This window comes from Aspergillus fischeri, genomic scaffold (genome assembly GCF_000149645.3).
Source record: "Aspergillus fischeri NRRL 181 1099437636245 genomic scaffold, whole genome shotgun sequence".
NCBI lineage: Eukaryota > Fungi > Ascomycota > Eurotiomycetes > Eurotiales > Aspergillaceae > Aspergillus > Aspergillus fischeri.
Genome location: NW_001509773.1, coordinates 1,411,075 through 1,425,360, shown reverse-complemented (window position 1 = coordinate 1,425,360; position 14,286 = coordinate 1,411,075). Strand labels below are relative to the sequence as shown.

At 51.0% G+C, this 14,286-nt stretch overlaps 6 protein-coding genes across 6 annotated transcripts; 3 read left to right on the top strand and 3 right to left on the bottom strand.

Moving 5' to 3' along the window:
• Positions 1-452: 452 nt before the first annotated feature.
• NFIA_106280 (uncharacterized protein) lies at positions 453-2,038 on the top strand (the record flags this gene model as incomplete). Its single annotated transcript, XM_001267036.1, has 2 exons — positions 453-924; positions 996-2,038. The coding sequence occupies 2 exons, from the start codon at positions 453-455 to the stop codon at positions 2,036-2,038; spliced, it is 1,515 nt and encodes a 504-aa protein (XP_001267037.1).
• Positions 2,039-2,567: 529 nt separating this feature from the next.
• Positions 2,568-4,153, bottom strand: NFIA_106270 (velvet factor family protein; the record flags this gene model as incomplete). Its single annotated transcript, XM_001267035.1, has 2 exons — positions 2,568-3,501; positions 3,900-4,153. The coding sequence occupies 2 exons, from the start codon at positions 4,151-4,153 to the stop codon at positions 2,568-2,570; spliced, it is 1,188 nt and encodes a 395-aa protein (XP_001267036.1).
• A 4,272-nt stretch (positions 4,154-8,425) lies between these two features.
• Positions 8,426-10,360, bottom strand: NFIA_106260 (uncharacterized protein; the record flags this gene model as incomplete). The annotated part of the gene is made up of 1 exon (XM_001267034.1): positions 8,426-10,360. One exon carries the CDS (start codon positions 10,358-10,360, stop codon positions 8,426-8,428), a length of 1,935 nt encoding a protein of 644 aa, XP_001267035.1.
• A 307-nt stretch (positions 10,361-10,667) lies between these two features.
• On the top strand, positions 10,668-11,714 carry NFIA_106250 (pre-mRNA-splicing factor SYF2; the record flags this gene model as incomplete). Its single annotated transcript, XM_001267033.1, has 3 exons — positions 10,668-10,886; positions 10,978-11,613; positions 11,667-11,714. 3 exons carry the CDS (start codon positions 10,668-10,670, stop codon positions 11,712-11,714), a joined length of 903 nt encoding a protein of 300 aa, XP_001267034.1.
• A 133-nt stretch (positions 11,715-11,847) lies between these two features.
• On the bottom strand, positions 11,848-12,529 carry horA (ubiquinone biosynthesis protein COQ11; the record flags this gene model as incomplete). Its single annotated transcript, XM_001267032.1, has 2 exons — positions 11,848-12,269; positions 12,337-12,529. The coding sequence occupies 2 exons, from the start codon at positions 12,527-12,529 to the stop codon at positions 11,848-11,850; spliced, it is 615 nt and encodes a 204-aa protein (XP_001267033.1).
• Positions 12,530-13,217: 688 nt separating this feature from the next.
• Positions 13,218-14,095, top strand: yaf9 (YEATS domain-containing protein YAF9; the record flags this gene model as incomplete). Its single annotated transcript, XM_001267031.1, has 2 exons — positions 13,218-13,335; positions 13,395-14,095. 2 exons carry the CDS (start codon positions 13,218-13,220, stop codon positions 14,093-14,095), a joined length of 819 nt encoding a protein of 272 aa, XP_001267032.1.
• Between the last annotated feature and the right edge of the window lie 191 nt (positions 14,096-14,286).

Here is a 14,286-nt window from a genome sequence, read left to right as displayed (position 1 = left end):
GGGGCTTGTGTGGATCTGTACGCTGTGGGTTGGACTGCATCATCCTGCCGGAGTTTTATGTCTTGCACCGCCTCTTCTTTATGTGTTTTACTTCTCCGTCATATATCTCTACACGGTTCCTGATATAACTGGAAAGCGGGAAACAGGCGGCAAATGTACATTATCAACTTTTGTTTGGACAATCTGGATACAAGCTGGACGGATAGTTCTTTTCTGGTCGATTCTTGTCGATCGTTATGGTGTTCGTAATTCTGAAGCATGCTTCTCATCTCTAATGCAACGTAGTCAACTGTAGATTATACATATGGCTGAAGGAAGGTTGTAGCATCACCTGCGATGCAAGCGCGGTACAGTACAGCTCCGAATTTCTCTCCGCCGCACCTCCGAAGCAACAAATCTTCCGCCGATCATGTACGGAGCAGACCTCCTACACGAGTTTCACTTGAGCTACGATGTCGCTCGCACGAACATCCAACGCCCTTCGAAGATGGCCATGTCTCTACGATAATCCACTTTTCCTATCTACCAGTTATATCCCCAACAACACCCGTCTCTCGGACTATCGCACCCCACGCACTAGCAGACACAAAACCACATCTCCACAAGCCACCAGGCCATTTCACTGTACAGCCTCCTGCTATGCAGCTCGATCTCCGGCCGCCCGTCGGGCTCAGGCTCAGACTCAGCGGCTCCGGCCGGTCTACTCGAGCGATGGCCTGTTCAACCTCCCCGCGCACGGGGACTTGACAGCGCGGCTCAAGTACATCGACGAGAAAGGACCGCTGCTATGGATGTCTGCGCTGGCCGAAGGGCTCCTTGACGACAAAGTCACGAAGAACACATTCCTGGATATTGCAAAAAGGTTACTGGAAACAGCTCATAGAGAGCTGCCATCAGCAGACGCCATCGGGGGGATATCCTCAGGTGCGAGCGACACCACCCACCCTCTGCAATTCCTGCAAAGACACATCCCTAACCCTCCAGCACACACATAGACCCAGACCTCATCTTCCAAATTGGCTACATCGTCTCCGGCGGTAACCCATCCTTCCGAGAATGGCTCCTCGCCTCCACCACCCACGCAGGCGCCCGCGTCCCCCTCCTCATGTCTGCCGCCAGATACCTGAACTCCCTGGGCAACACCGCCCCAGTCCGCACCCCGACCCTCGAGAAAATCGAGCATCTCGCCCTCCACGACCGCGACCCGCGAGCCATGACTCTCCACGCTAAGATCCTCGGCCTCCGGAAACGCTACGCCGATGCCCTCCGCCTCATCGAGCAGGTCATGGCCCTCATCTACCCGTCCAAAGTACCCGTCGCGAAAGACGGGGGGTTTGGGATGGCGCGCATCGAGCCGCCTTGGCGGGTGTACGCGTGGCTGAAGGACAAAGCACAAGCTCAAGCGAACGCAAATACGAAAACGGGCGAGGCTGGAACCCAGACAGATGACCTCTTGCGCTCCGCAGCGCTGGACTACCAAGACCCCGAGTCGCTGGTCCAGTACGCCACGGCGCGGATGCAAGCGGGCGATCTGGCCATGTACGAGGATTGCATGAGCCGGGCCGCGACGGCGGGGAACGCCGAGGCGTGCCGCCGACTCGCCAACTTCTACTATCTCACTTCGCTGGGACGGTACCCGCGGCGAGGGGTGCGCGAGACCGAGGCCAAGGCCAAGGCCAGCGCCCCCGTGGAACTAGCCACAAAGCCAGCCTCAAGCGCATCCTTGCGAACGAGTGAACCGAGCAATCGTGGGAAACTCTCTGCTCTGTTTTCAAGTGTTTTCGGGCCGCAGCCTCGTGCGGAGTACCGCAAGCTAGCGATAGAATGGTACGACTTAGCTTCCAGCCATGGGAGTGAGCAAGCGGTCGTGGTTCTGGCGGTGCTGCTGCGGGAGGATGGCTCCGCAGCTCGGGGGCTGCAATTGCTAGAGCAGATCGAGGGATCACCTTCGCTAGGGCCCCTCGTTAGGCGGATCAAGGCGCAGTGGGATGAGCAGGGTCAGGAGATTGGTATACCTCCTGAGCTGCTGGATGTTTGATCCGCCGTATGCCTCTACATGTCTGTATGTTTCTCTGATACCCATAATGGATGAGATTTTTCCTACGGAGCACTGTGATTCTGCTTATTGTCGTAGCATCTAGTCACCATACTGCAGCCTAATGGACGCCCTAAACCGGATCTATTGTCTTGCAAGACATCAATTCATCAGGCGCGTGACCTGGGATATTTCAATATATTCAGAAGATGTCATCCGACCATGTAGAACGCATTCTGGCCAACGCTATAATCATAAATGAATCATCAAGCTCATCTGCTTTGGACTTTCAAGAACAAGAAAACGAAAAACGAAGATGGTATCGACCAGTTGTTCTCATATCATCCCGTCGTGAATGCACGCTCTCCGTGCGTAAAATGATTAGTAACATAGTCCAAGAATGAGCATCCAACGCCTGTCGAGCTCCCTGTATGACCGACCAAAAATGAGCCCCCCGAAAAAAAGAAATAAGAAAAAGGATATATAATGCAAGTCATGATCTCGTTGCAGGAAATCGACCTTGTATCGCACGTCATCTCCGCCGCCCCTTGCCCTTCCCCTTGCCACGGGTTTTGAGCTCCACGAACCCGAGCTCCTTCAAAGCCTCGGTCAGAGGCGATGAGTCCCGCATTCCAGGAAAGTCTTTTGCGGGATACACGCGGAAGGGGTCGGACCAGACCTCGGCCAGGACGGGCATGGATTGGCCTGTGTCTTCCACAAGGCCCCAGTTCATGAGCCGGAACTGGAGCCGGTAGACGCCAGCGGACCGGATCGAGAGATCGGGGAAGACGAAGAAGGTTGCGGGGACTCGCACTTTGGCCAGATCCAAGCCGTTGGTAGGACTGGCCGCTCCAGGCTTCGTCTCTACCCCGTAATCCACGCTTGTGGGATGAGGCGGGGCTGTCTGGGGATCTGGATCCAATTCGACGTGGAAAGGCGAAACAAAAGCTTTCCCTGAAAGCAGCGGCGTGCCCTGGCCGGGACCATTCTCTTCGGCCCTTTGAGAGGTCGTGCGGTCCTCTCGGTTTGCGCACAACCCATCGGCTTCGGGCGAGCCGGGCCACGAATTCGCTGCTGATACTGGGAGAAGCAGACAGCCGACGGTAAGCCGAGGATCTTGAAGGGTGTCCAGATCGGCCTGTGATTGCGGGTCGAAGTCGGTGAGCAGCATCTGGATGATCGGCGGCGGATCTACTGGTCGCCGGTCCCTATCACCAGCACCGCAAGCCCGAGCAGCTATGGGTTGTTGTCGAATGTGCAGGTGGTAACGTGGGGACGCCGAGACTCGTCTTGGGGGCGGCGAAGGCTCTGGAGAATGATTGAGTAACCGATCGAATCCCATCGGGATGCCTGACGAGACTTGTCGCGGCGGTTGCGGGGGTAGGGCTTGTAACAGATTTAAGCGGCCATTAAGCGCTGCTGAGCTGCGATCAGAATGAACAGGACTGGGGATTGTCGTGGAGTTACTATACGAAAAGGAGTTGGTTAGCACTGTGGTTGATGGATGATTGAAACAGGAGCCGTCCGGGAGATATCTCCATGCACATTGAGTTATCCGTCTTTCTCTCCCCCTTCCTCTCTTTTGGTGTTGAGTGAGCGGATGACTTACGAAGAATCGACGTCCCTTGTATGCTCTCTGGGGCTAACAGAAATCTGTCCATGATAGTGATTTGAGACCCCCTGGTGAGGAAACTGGGAGTAATCTGCATCCGTTGGTGAACCGCTCCATCGCATTTTCGTTTGGCCTATAGAATCCGCACTGGCAGCCGCGATTCTCTCCCAATGATCCGCTCCCCTTGGCTGACCGCTCTGCAGTACTTTTAACTGTGGTAAGGAATCAGCACTGGCAGAGGCGCCGTTATACCTCTGCTCGGCGCCGCCGACCCAAGAGTGAACAGAAGAAGAGAATCGGGACTCGGTCGCAGGGGAGATGACTGGCGGATCGTAGCCTTGGGTGCCTTGAAAGATAAACGGCGGCGGCGGTTCATGCTTAGAGTAGGAAGAAGCTGGGTTCGGCGTCACCTCGCCCTGTTTACTGAGGGATGCAGAACTTTTCGAGTTGAGACATCGGCTGACGGAAGTGGAATAATTCCATTGTGAAAACGGCGTGTCCGACATCTATGCAGAACCGCGACGGTGCTCGAGGGAACTATCCCCCTTTGCCTCCGTGTAACCGTTCACTGCGTGTTAGAAGAAGGCAGAGGGCGAGGTCCCGCGATATGCAAGGAAGCGAGGCATCCGTGAATGAGACTGAATGCGGTTGGAGAATAGGCTTGACTGTGCGAGGGACTTGAGTGATATCCTGATTGGTGCAGAGAAGCCAACTGATGTTGTCGTTCTGCGAAGACCAGGGAACATTTATTGCTTATAGCTGGATGCTGCGCGTTGATGATAACAAGGTCGGGACGCAAGACACTTATAGACAGTTGATCTTGGTTCTGTTGGAACAATAAACGGTGACTAGTTAAAGAAGATCATTCGATGTGGATCAATAATGTCGAATCTATCTGAGTATGCTGGTTAGCATGAATCATTGCATATACGTTGGTGTTGTTCGACGACAACGACGACGACGTGCGGGCCACGGTCGTAAGGCGCAGCTGCTCTCCACCCTTTAGATTATTATTGGAGGGAGTTTGAAAGACACATGCTTAAGAAAACAGAATACAAGGGCCTGAAACGAAAGAGTCGAATCAGCAAAGGACAAGCAGCTGCTTGCCGAATGGGAGAGAGGCTGATGATGCTCCGAAGGATGGGTGGGTGTAGAGTACTACGTAGTACTAAGGTACTGACCCTGGGATGAACAACACCGGAGAGCAACTTCAAATCAGCCAATCCCAGCTCAAGTAGAGGATTAAATGGAGCCAACGCAGCCAGGATGCCAGGCGGACCTTCCCGACGGTTCTGTCGGTAAGTAAATAATAATCACTAGCAGTTGTCCCGAGTCCTTGTGTGTGTGTGTCAATGAGCAAAGAAAAGAGTAAAGACAAGCACAGCCGACCATGCAACGGCAACAACAGTGTGTCCCTGGCAGATGAATTACAATGTAAGTCTCCTTATCTGAGTGCGGCTTGGGAAGAGTAGAGAATAGAAATCATAATCAAAATTAAAATTACATACGAGTCCGATGGAGGAGAAAATGCACTTGCTGCTTTCCGAAAGTAGACGAAGAAAGGGCGGAACAGTTCTAATATTAAATATCCATACTATGATGGTTCAGATAGATGCATAGTTTCCAGCTAAGAACAAAGAACAACAAAAAGAAGGCTGGGACTGGAACCGTGGATTGCAAAGTGGATATAGTGGAAGCCTAATTATTAGGGTGCGGCGAAACGCTCCAGGTTCCAGGATTCATTATTGCGAGAGTCTATCTACCTTACCAGGCAACTGATCAGATATACTAGGTTATACAGTAGGCAATGAGCATGGATAATGGCAGAAAAGGGGTTGCAACTTTTGATACCTGATCCCTGATCCCTGACTGTATCCGGAGGTCCCGTAACAATAATACTATTAGGGTAATGACTGCCTGGTTTTGTTGGATGGACGATTTGTGTGTATTGTTTTGTAGGTATCCGCAATCGGAGAGCAAACAACAGAGCAGGGACCAGGGAGTCTAGGATTCTCGGGACTCACTATGGTGCGAGCCGAGATTACTGGTGGACTGCGATGGTACTTTAAGGTATCTAGTACAGAGTAGAACTTTTTGCAAACCAGCGGGACCAGTCAGTGCCCAATAAATCCGGAATATAAACCCCACAGCGAACCATACGGATGATCAGTATCGAGGATTTCTAGGAAATAGACTAATAGAGTATCTGCTCCGTAGTAGTACTATGGAAGCCAGGAGTAACATGCGATCTGGTGTAACCAGGACGCTGGACGCCATATACGGGATATTGATTGATTGGTCGCAATTCAGAACCGTCTTTTCGCGATTGGATCATCAAAGCCTTTGGAAAAATGGGATGGCGATTTGATGATCCAGTACGGAGTACCTCCGTAGGGAGAAGATACCAGGTCCTCAGGAGATAAAGACTGGCGAGAATCTAGTCTAGCGGTCGGAAAATCCTCCCGCTTTGATGGCAGTCTTTAGAGTGGACCTACCTTAACTAGGTAGCCGAATTGCTGATCCATCAAGGGCATTCCTTTTCTGATGGATACCTCTCTACTCCGTATGTGGAGAGGTATTTAATGTCGGAACTTATCTGTGTGCTCAGTACCGAGTAAATACTCCGTGATGCAAGCACACACGAAAGATAATGTCTCTTTCCTCCTGATCTGCATCGGTATGAAAAGCTTCGTCGGTGGATGCAAAATCAGATCCAGGAAGGGCCCCAAAGGATCTTCAGAGATGGTGATGGACTGATGTCGTTGCTATACTAGGTCATTTGACTCATTCGATATAAGACTAAGAAATGAGGGTCGCTTATTGGAAACCTATCAAAGCTCCAGATGTTCTCTCAGAACGGGCCGTGGAGGGTTTCGGTTCTAAATGACCGAACCGCGATGGCAGGGAACGGTTGAAGTGATTCGATCTCCCCGCAGTTCACAAGACCCAGGAAACAATAGATAGTACTAGTGAGTTAGTGGCAGGGACAAAGTTACAAAAGAGCTACTCGGCGCTTCATTTGCTTGCGGCCCTACCTCAATTAACAGCCAGGCACGATCCCCATACCTGCATCACATCGTTTCAACATTCCAGCTGAAGAGAATGTGGCGCAGTTCGACCAAGGTGGGCACTCGACTTCAAGTTTTCGACGGCGATCATGTGTTCCTTTTGCCTTCAATTTCGCATTCGCTCTTCCCCAGGGCAGGAATATGCACACAAAGAGAGCTAACGCAATGCGAGGTTGCCTTTTTCCTTTAGGATGGTTGATACGTCACACACCTTGATTCAATCCTTCTGCCAAGGATTCTAGGCATTCTGTACACCAAGGATTATGTGATCCGTCCTCGATATCAGTAATGGTTGACCGGTCACACTGGGATCGTGGAAATCTTGCGAGCAGCGAGGATAGACTCAAATTTCGGAGTCAACATTTGTCCGAAGTCCTCCATACCATTGTCATCTCATGTAACTCCGCCAGCCAATCTTCCTCGATCGAGCTTGCAGAGAGTCTATCGTTCCGTTGGCTATCGCAGGGGCGTGAGGATTATTCCCCGTGCTTCCTGCAATGCCATGTTATTCCTGCACAGTGATTCCTGGTCGTGAAAATGCAAGGGTCCGAATGAGGGAGTAGCCCACCATCGTCAGCCTGCAGCAAAATCACCAAGCATGGTCGGAAAAAATCACAGAATGCTTGAATGCCACCGGGACGGCCGCGGCCTCATCCCGATAATGCTGCCATACTTGAGCGGACCAGAGCAAGGTGATTCTGTTGAACAACAGCTGACAATCCGCACAAGACGCTCATCTGATCAGTGCATTATTCCAAAAAGTTAGAGTCTTTCAAAGGCAGTCAATCTGACCAGCAGTTCCGGGATTCGGGAGGAAATAATGAGATAATGTCGTGTTGCATATGCCAATAAATCCCGGAATTCTCAGGTATTTTGCATGCACACTAATTGAAGTCGATTTGCTTGAAGAGACCACCTAGTAGCCATAGAACTCGCTCCTAGGATCTGCCCATTACCATCAAGGTGTCTAGGAAAAGAAAGTCGTCCACAATGAGCGCCACACTTGCCAGGTACGGAAATAGGTAGACACGCCCACTAGGGTCGAGTTTGTAAACCAAACCCAGTAGCCAGATATACTAAACTTGGGGATACGTCTTTTTTTTCGCCTTCATAGATCGGCTCAGTGCACCTTAGAGGAAAGATAAGACAACGCACAATCCATTATCGCCATCAGATCTCCAAAGGATGCCAGAAAAGGGCCGTATAGGATCATCCGAAATCAGAATCATTAGATACTTCGGGTCGCGAAGATGTTAGGAGGACAAACTTCGGCGGCATGGGGACAGCTAAAATAGCGGCTCAGGCTCTGATGGGCCCCAGATACTATTTTGACAGACAGGCAGGTGTCCGCGCCCTTGCTCCATCGATGCTTGATCGCTGCCCAAGTCGCGCGGGGAAGACTACCTAATCACATTATTACAGCCACGCCGAGATATCCTGTCTTGACGGTCTCAAGCCACACTTGATAATCGGTATTTGTTTGCGCGGCAGATGCAGCTCACTTTGTTGAGATCCGAACCGTCCCGAATTCAGCTCTTTTAGCTAATGCTAACTAGCGGCTGGCATTAGGAAATGCAGCTTTTGTAGATCCAATATGAGCCTTACACTTGGCAATCGGGCTGGTTTGGCACCATGGCTCGCCTTGCTCAGGTACTTTACCCGTGGTGAACTGATCTGAGATAGCAACCAAAGAAAGCAAGTGGCGCGCGTTCAAATCACCAAATCTTTACATGGATCCACATCAAGATAGCATTTGGTGATATCAAATTCCGGTGACGAATGATTGTCTCCATGATGAGTTCCGTTTAAGTCGCTTCGCAGTTCGATTTTCATTATCGATTTGAGATCGAATGGTATTCGTGGGATATGCGACTGGATGCCCAGGCTTATTTGGCCCTGAGCTTTCCCCACAAAGACTGCGAAGAGTTGGCCTGAAGCGCGGTCCAGGGCTACTATATGGCCCGATTCTCTCCATTCGTGCTCCGCACTGGGTGCTTTGGGCTTTATGATTAGATATCCAAGCTGTATCAAGTGCAGCGAGCGAGTATCTGTTGATGACAACCCGGCATTTTCAGGGTCGAGCCGGATCAAACCTAGGGAGGAAGGTGAGTTTGTCGTGTGTTCCCCAGATCTCACCTCAGAAGAGTTTAGGACATCGACGGGGCAGCGTTGAGGTACCCAGGCCAGCTCTAGCGGTGTATTTTCAGCCGATGATTGAACAACCGGAATATGTTCACCTCCATGCTCGTCTAAGCAATTGGCAAGTCTGGTGAGATCTGAAAGCGATCCAGAACAACCTAAAGCGTGCATTTCGGCAATCAAGCGTTCGCTGCTTTCGTATCCAGTACTGTCTCCATCCATCGTAAGAAGAGGCTGTCCGGTCGCATTGTAACTGAGGTCAGATATACTAGTGTGAAGAGATCTTTCGGGCAGCCACTTGATCCCTAGCCTCTTCTCCATGTGTTCGAGGTGGAATTCGAGTATCTTGAGGTATTCATCCTCGCCACAGAGACGAGATAGCGACTCGCAAACTTCTTGATTAGCGAGAAGTACACTCAGACCTTTGAACCCTGATATATGAGGAAGGGCGTTACCACAGCGCTTCGAGATTTGTTCCAGATACGTGGTGGCCCTGGCGACATCTCCTTCCACTACCAGAGCCGTTATACAGGAATAGGCATCGCAAAAACGGCGATCGGCTGCTCTGGCCCACAAAAGGCTCACAACCTTGCGCCATACACGATGAAGCAATTCACGGCTCTTTAGCTTGACGAGCAATCTAAAATACCGTCCAATTAACGTCGTCCTTTTCGAATTTTTCCGTCCAGCCCAGAACAATATGGAGTGCAAAGTGACTGCTGAGGCATCATCGGCACCGGGCTCGCCAGTCACTTGTTTGAGCATTGAACCGGTATCTGGATGATCCCCTTGAAGCTCGAAGGATCGGATGGACATGTAAAGCGCATCTACCAGGGGGACACTCGAGGCCCAACTAAACCGCGTGGGGCTGATAGCAAGTGAACCTCTCAGATGTCGTTCGAGAGCAGCTGTAGAGTAAGAAAGGCATGCGTAGTACATGCCCAGTAGGTGTAATTTCCTAGGTAGATCCATCTGCATTCTCTGTAGTCTTGAAACGAGTGCATTGATAGCGACAAGGATCTCCGCAGCCGAGTGGTGTTGTTGACAACGTTCCAGCGCCTGCGCCAGAGGTTTACAACCCTCTTCTACCTGCAGTAATACACAAGGCCCATGTCCATTAAAGTGTCTTTCTATGAAGATCTGTAGATGACGTAGATTCCGCACATCATGCTCGAGACCTTTGAAAAACACATCCCTATCAAGTCCGGCGGCTTTTGGGCGGAGAGAGCTCCACAAAGGTGGAGGTAGAGTAGACAGGCGCCATTCGCCTAAGAACACATCGTTCAAATGGTCGTCCAAGTCCTGCTTTGACACATCTTGTCGCGACAGTTTTGTAGTTCCCGTCAACGCATACCGAAGAATCTGAGACGGAGTAGGTTCATGGTTTGGGGCTTTTGTTTTAGTGATTGCGGATTGCGCACGATACTGTTGTTGCGATCTGTAGCGTTGTGGGAGGCTGAGATGCTTCAATGGATGGCCAACCCGGCGACACAAAAAGTAAGCCATCTGCCACTCTGCATTGCCAGGAGAATCATAATTCGATAATGTCGCCCTGAAATATCGATGGTGGCAGGGAGATTTGGAGCGTGAGTACAAAATACAAGCTATTCTAAAGGCGGTAAGAGGATTGGTGGTCAAGAATACCTGAGCGCTGTCGTCGATTGAATTTCATCATTGATCCTGCATCCAGCTTCCGTCTATCTCGCCTAGCCTCTATTTACGATCGTCTTGAAGACTTACAATATAATCTCATACCTGATTCGACGCGTATTTCAAAGAGAACCCTTGAAGGACCTGCGCGACTGCCACGATTATGCCTGCTGAGCGCGTTAACGAAGTGTCTGCGGCGAAGCCTTCCGACGCCAACGCCGCTTCAAACCAGACTCAGTCTGATGCAGCTCCTGCTGAGCCAGCAGCTTCGGAAGAGTCTCAACAGAAGACCTCATCCGAAAAGGCAGAGAGCAAAGAAGATGATGCAGCTGCAAAAGCTCGCCAGCGGCAAGAAAGATTTAAGGCCCTTCAAGCTCGTGCTGTGAGTAACCCGGTCGCAACCGTCAACTGATCCACCATTTCAGCTTCTCGCTTGCCTTCCGAAAGTCGTGTATGTGCTGATGCTCAAACAGAAAAATGCAGCTGAGCGCAACCTGAAAGAAACGGCGGCCGAAACCCAGCGTCTAGCCACAGATCCTGCATTGCTCTCTTCATTGTCGCGCAAGCACGCATTTGCATCTCACAACCTTCTCAAAGCAGATACAGAGGCTGCCGGCGAAGACTTCGAGCGTAAGAGAGCCTGGGATTGGACCATCGACGAATCCGAGAAATGGGATCGGCGTATGGAGAAGAAGCAGCGTCACCGCGATGATGTTGCGTTTCAGGACTACACACAGGATGCACGGAAAGTATACAAAAGACAGCTACGCCAAATGCAGCCTGATATGGAGGCCTATGAAAGGGAGAAGCTGGCTGCGATCGAGAAGGCAGCTGCAAATGGTGACTTGGAGATCGTTGAAACCAACGACGGTGAGATGATTGCGGTCGACAAGAACGGTACTTTCTACTCGACGGCAGATACGATTGGTTTTACGGAGAACAAGCCGGATCGAGCCGGAGTCGACAAATTGGTCGCAGATTTGAGAAAGGCCGAAGAGGTCCGACTTAAGAAGCGCAGGGAGCGCCGCGGCGATGAAGAACCCGACGTCACATATATCAACGAGAAGAACAAACAATTCAACCAGAAGCTGGCTCGATTCTACAATAAGGTATGCCTCTTCACGAAGACTTCAGCTTTACGAACGGAACTAATGCCTTTCAGTACACTACGGAGATTCGTGACAGTTTCGAACGTGGTACAATGATTTGATCCAGTGCTACCTGCTTAGGTCTAATATACAGAGCGGGACTCCTTATTACATCCCAATCGGTGAAGTGCCTAACCTCATCCACCTCTCGGCAGCGGCCTGCCGAGGCAATCACGGAAACACGAGAGGTTGGATTCAAAGCATGCTTTTTCTCCACGCTTTGGTTGCCAGGTTTTCTATCTGCTTCGTTCCTACCGCGCCCCGAATGGACTCGTCCTCCATCGCTTCCACTACAGCTTCGCCCACAAGATCCACCTGGAAAGGCTTATCGACCATCGCACCGAGGAATCGAAGCCTGTCACCCAAGAGGGCATTGAATTGGGAGGCAACAAAACCACCCAAGGCTATTGGAAGTGTGATTTTTCTGCTTGAATCATACATGAAGGGCGGTCTGATGAAGATACTTCGCAACTCTGGCAGTTCAGACGCTATGGTCGTCTCAGCTTCTCGCTTCGTCGTGATATATCGACTGGGTAGCATTGGTGCTCCCGAGGCGGCTGATATGTATACGAATGTTGGAACATGTTCGCCGGATGACTCCTTCGCTAGTGCAATGGCTGTTAATTTCCAGTTCGCTGTCAGCTCCGCGTCTTTAGCCAATTGATAGTCCCAACATGTACGAACCAGAATCCCTGTTCATGATCTCATATGTCAACTGTCCGTCTCTCTCCTTAGGCTCCAGCCGCTCTCCATCCCGCCTCGTCAGAGGGTTCTGGCTACCCAGCTTCGACGAGCTGAAAGCTCTCTGTAGGCCACTGACAACTGGCTCCTTCCCTCGTACCACGCCTTTGTAATCTGCTTCAAGTAGGATGCCCATACTATGGACCACGACGTCGGCATCACGCAAAAATGGTTTGTATGTGTCAGGCTGAAGTAAATCTGCCTTAGCCCATTCAACGGATTTGGCCCATGTTGGTCGATCGTGTGAGCTGGTAACAGTATCCCATCGAGGTTCTCCGGACCGACTATTGACGTCTAAGCAGGCACCACCAAGACCGAAATTCGGATTGTGAAAGTATACCTTAGAGATGTAACAGACCAGCCTCTGTTCACCGCTGATTTACAAATACGCGATCCTAATTGAAAGTCAGCCATTACCATAACGCTATTCAAGAGCGGAAGAATCACCCACCTAAGAAGCCGTTTCCGCCGGCAACTACTACGCGTTTTGAAGCCATTCTGGTAAACGATTGATGAGGAGATTGAGTGTTTTGCAATTGTTAGACATAGGTCAGATGAACAGTAGAAAATATGTCCTTTATATATGCCTCATAAGTTCCTCAATAAAAATGCTGGAGCTAAGCTAAAGCTACGGAACGCCTGCTTCCGACTATCGTCATCGGCCATCGATCGTTGATTATCGGGCACGTCACGTGCCGATCGGAGGAGGCAGTTTACGGTACAGGTCCGAATAATCAAAGCCAGAAGCCTACGTTCCAACAGCCTCGTTAAAGCTCAGCAAATTGCCGCATCTTCAATTATACCTTGAGTTAATATCACACAGGATGCCTTCAGCGACTGGAACCAAGCGCGTCAGGGTTCGTGCCAAAGTTGATCTCTTCGATCAGTCGCAATATACTGACCAGTGCTCTTCGCAGGGTGTGTCGATTTTCAGACCGTTCGGTATGTTAACTTGCCCATTCTGTTGAATTTGTAGGGCTTCATATTCTAACGCTTTGCAGTTTTTGGCAGCGAAGCGCGGCCATTCGACCCTGAGAAGAAACCCCCTCATGTCCCAGCAGATCACACCCACCAGTGGCGCGTATTTGTCAAAGGAGTCAATGACGAAGACATTTCCTACTGGCTGAAGAAAGTTCAGTTCAAGCTACACGAGACATACGCGCAGAATGTACGCACCATCGAGCAACCACCGTTTGAGGTGACCGAGACCGGCTGGGGTGAATTCGAAATCCAAATCAAGCTCTACTTCGTGCCGGAGTCCGGCGAGAAACCACAGACACTATGGCATAGTTTGAAACTACACCCATTCGGGCCCGGTGCGGAGGTCAAGAAAGAGCGCAGAGAGGTGGTGATCAGCCAGAACTACGAGGAGATTGTATTCAACGAGCCCATGGAACCGTTCTACGACCTCCTCACAGGCGGACCTGCCTCCCAGCAAACGCAGAAGGGCAAGGGAGGGAAGAATACAAAGCAAGCCGCGCAGCAGCGTGGAGGTCGGACCGCCGAAATACCTCAGAATGAAACCCCGGAGAACCCCTATAGCAGAACGACTGAGAATAAGGAGCTGGATCGTTTAGAAGCGGCCAACAAGACGGTTGAGCAAATGATCAAGGAAGAAAGAGAGCGGCTGATTGAGCGCGAAAAGAAGCTGGCCGAGCTGCGAGAAAGCGAAGGCATCCCTGCCAACACTAAAAAGAGATGATCATCGAGATGATCATCCTTTGCCCGCCGGATACCTACTAAAACAGATGCTCGCTTCGACTCTTGGGCCATCACGCTTGCCAATCTATCCACTTGCTACGAGGTCTCAGCGCATGCTCCCTGCATGCTCTTCGTGCCCAGGATCACCTGGTTCCTTCTGGCACCGTCTCCTCTGCCTTTATCCACCCAAGT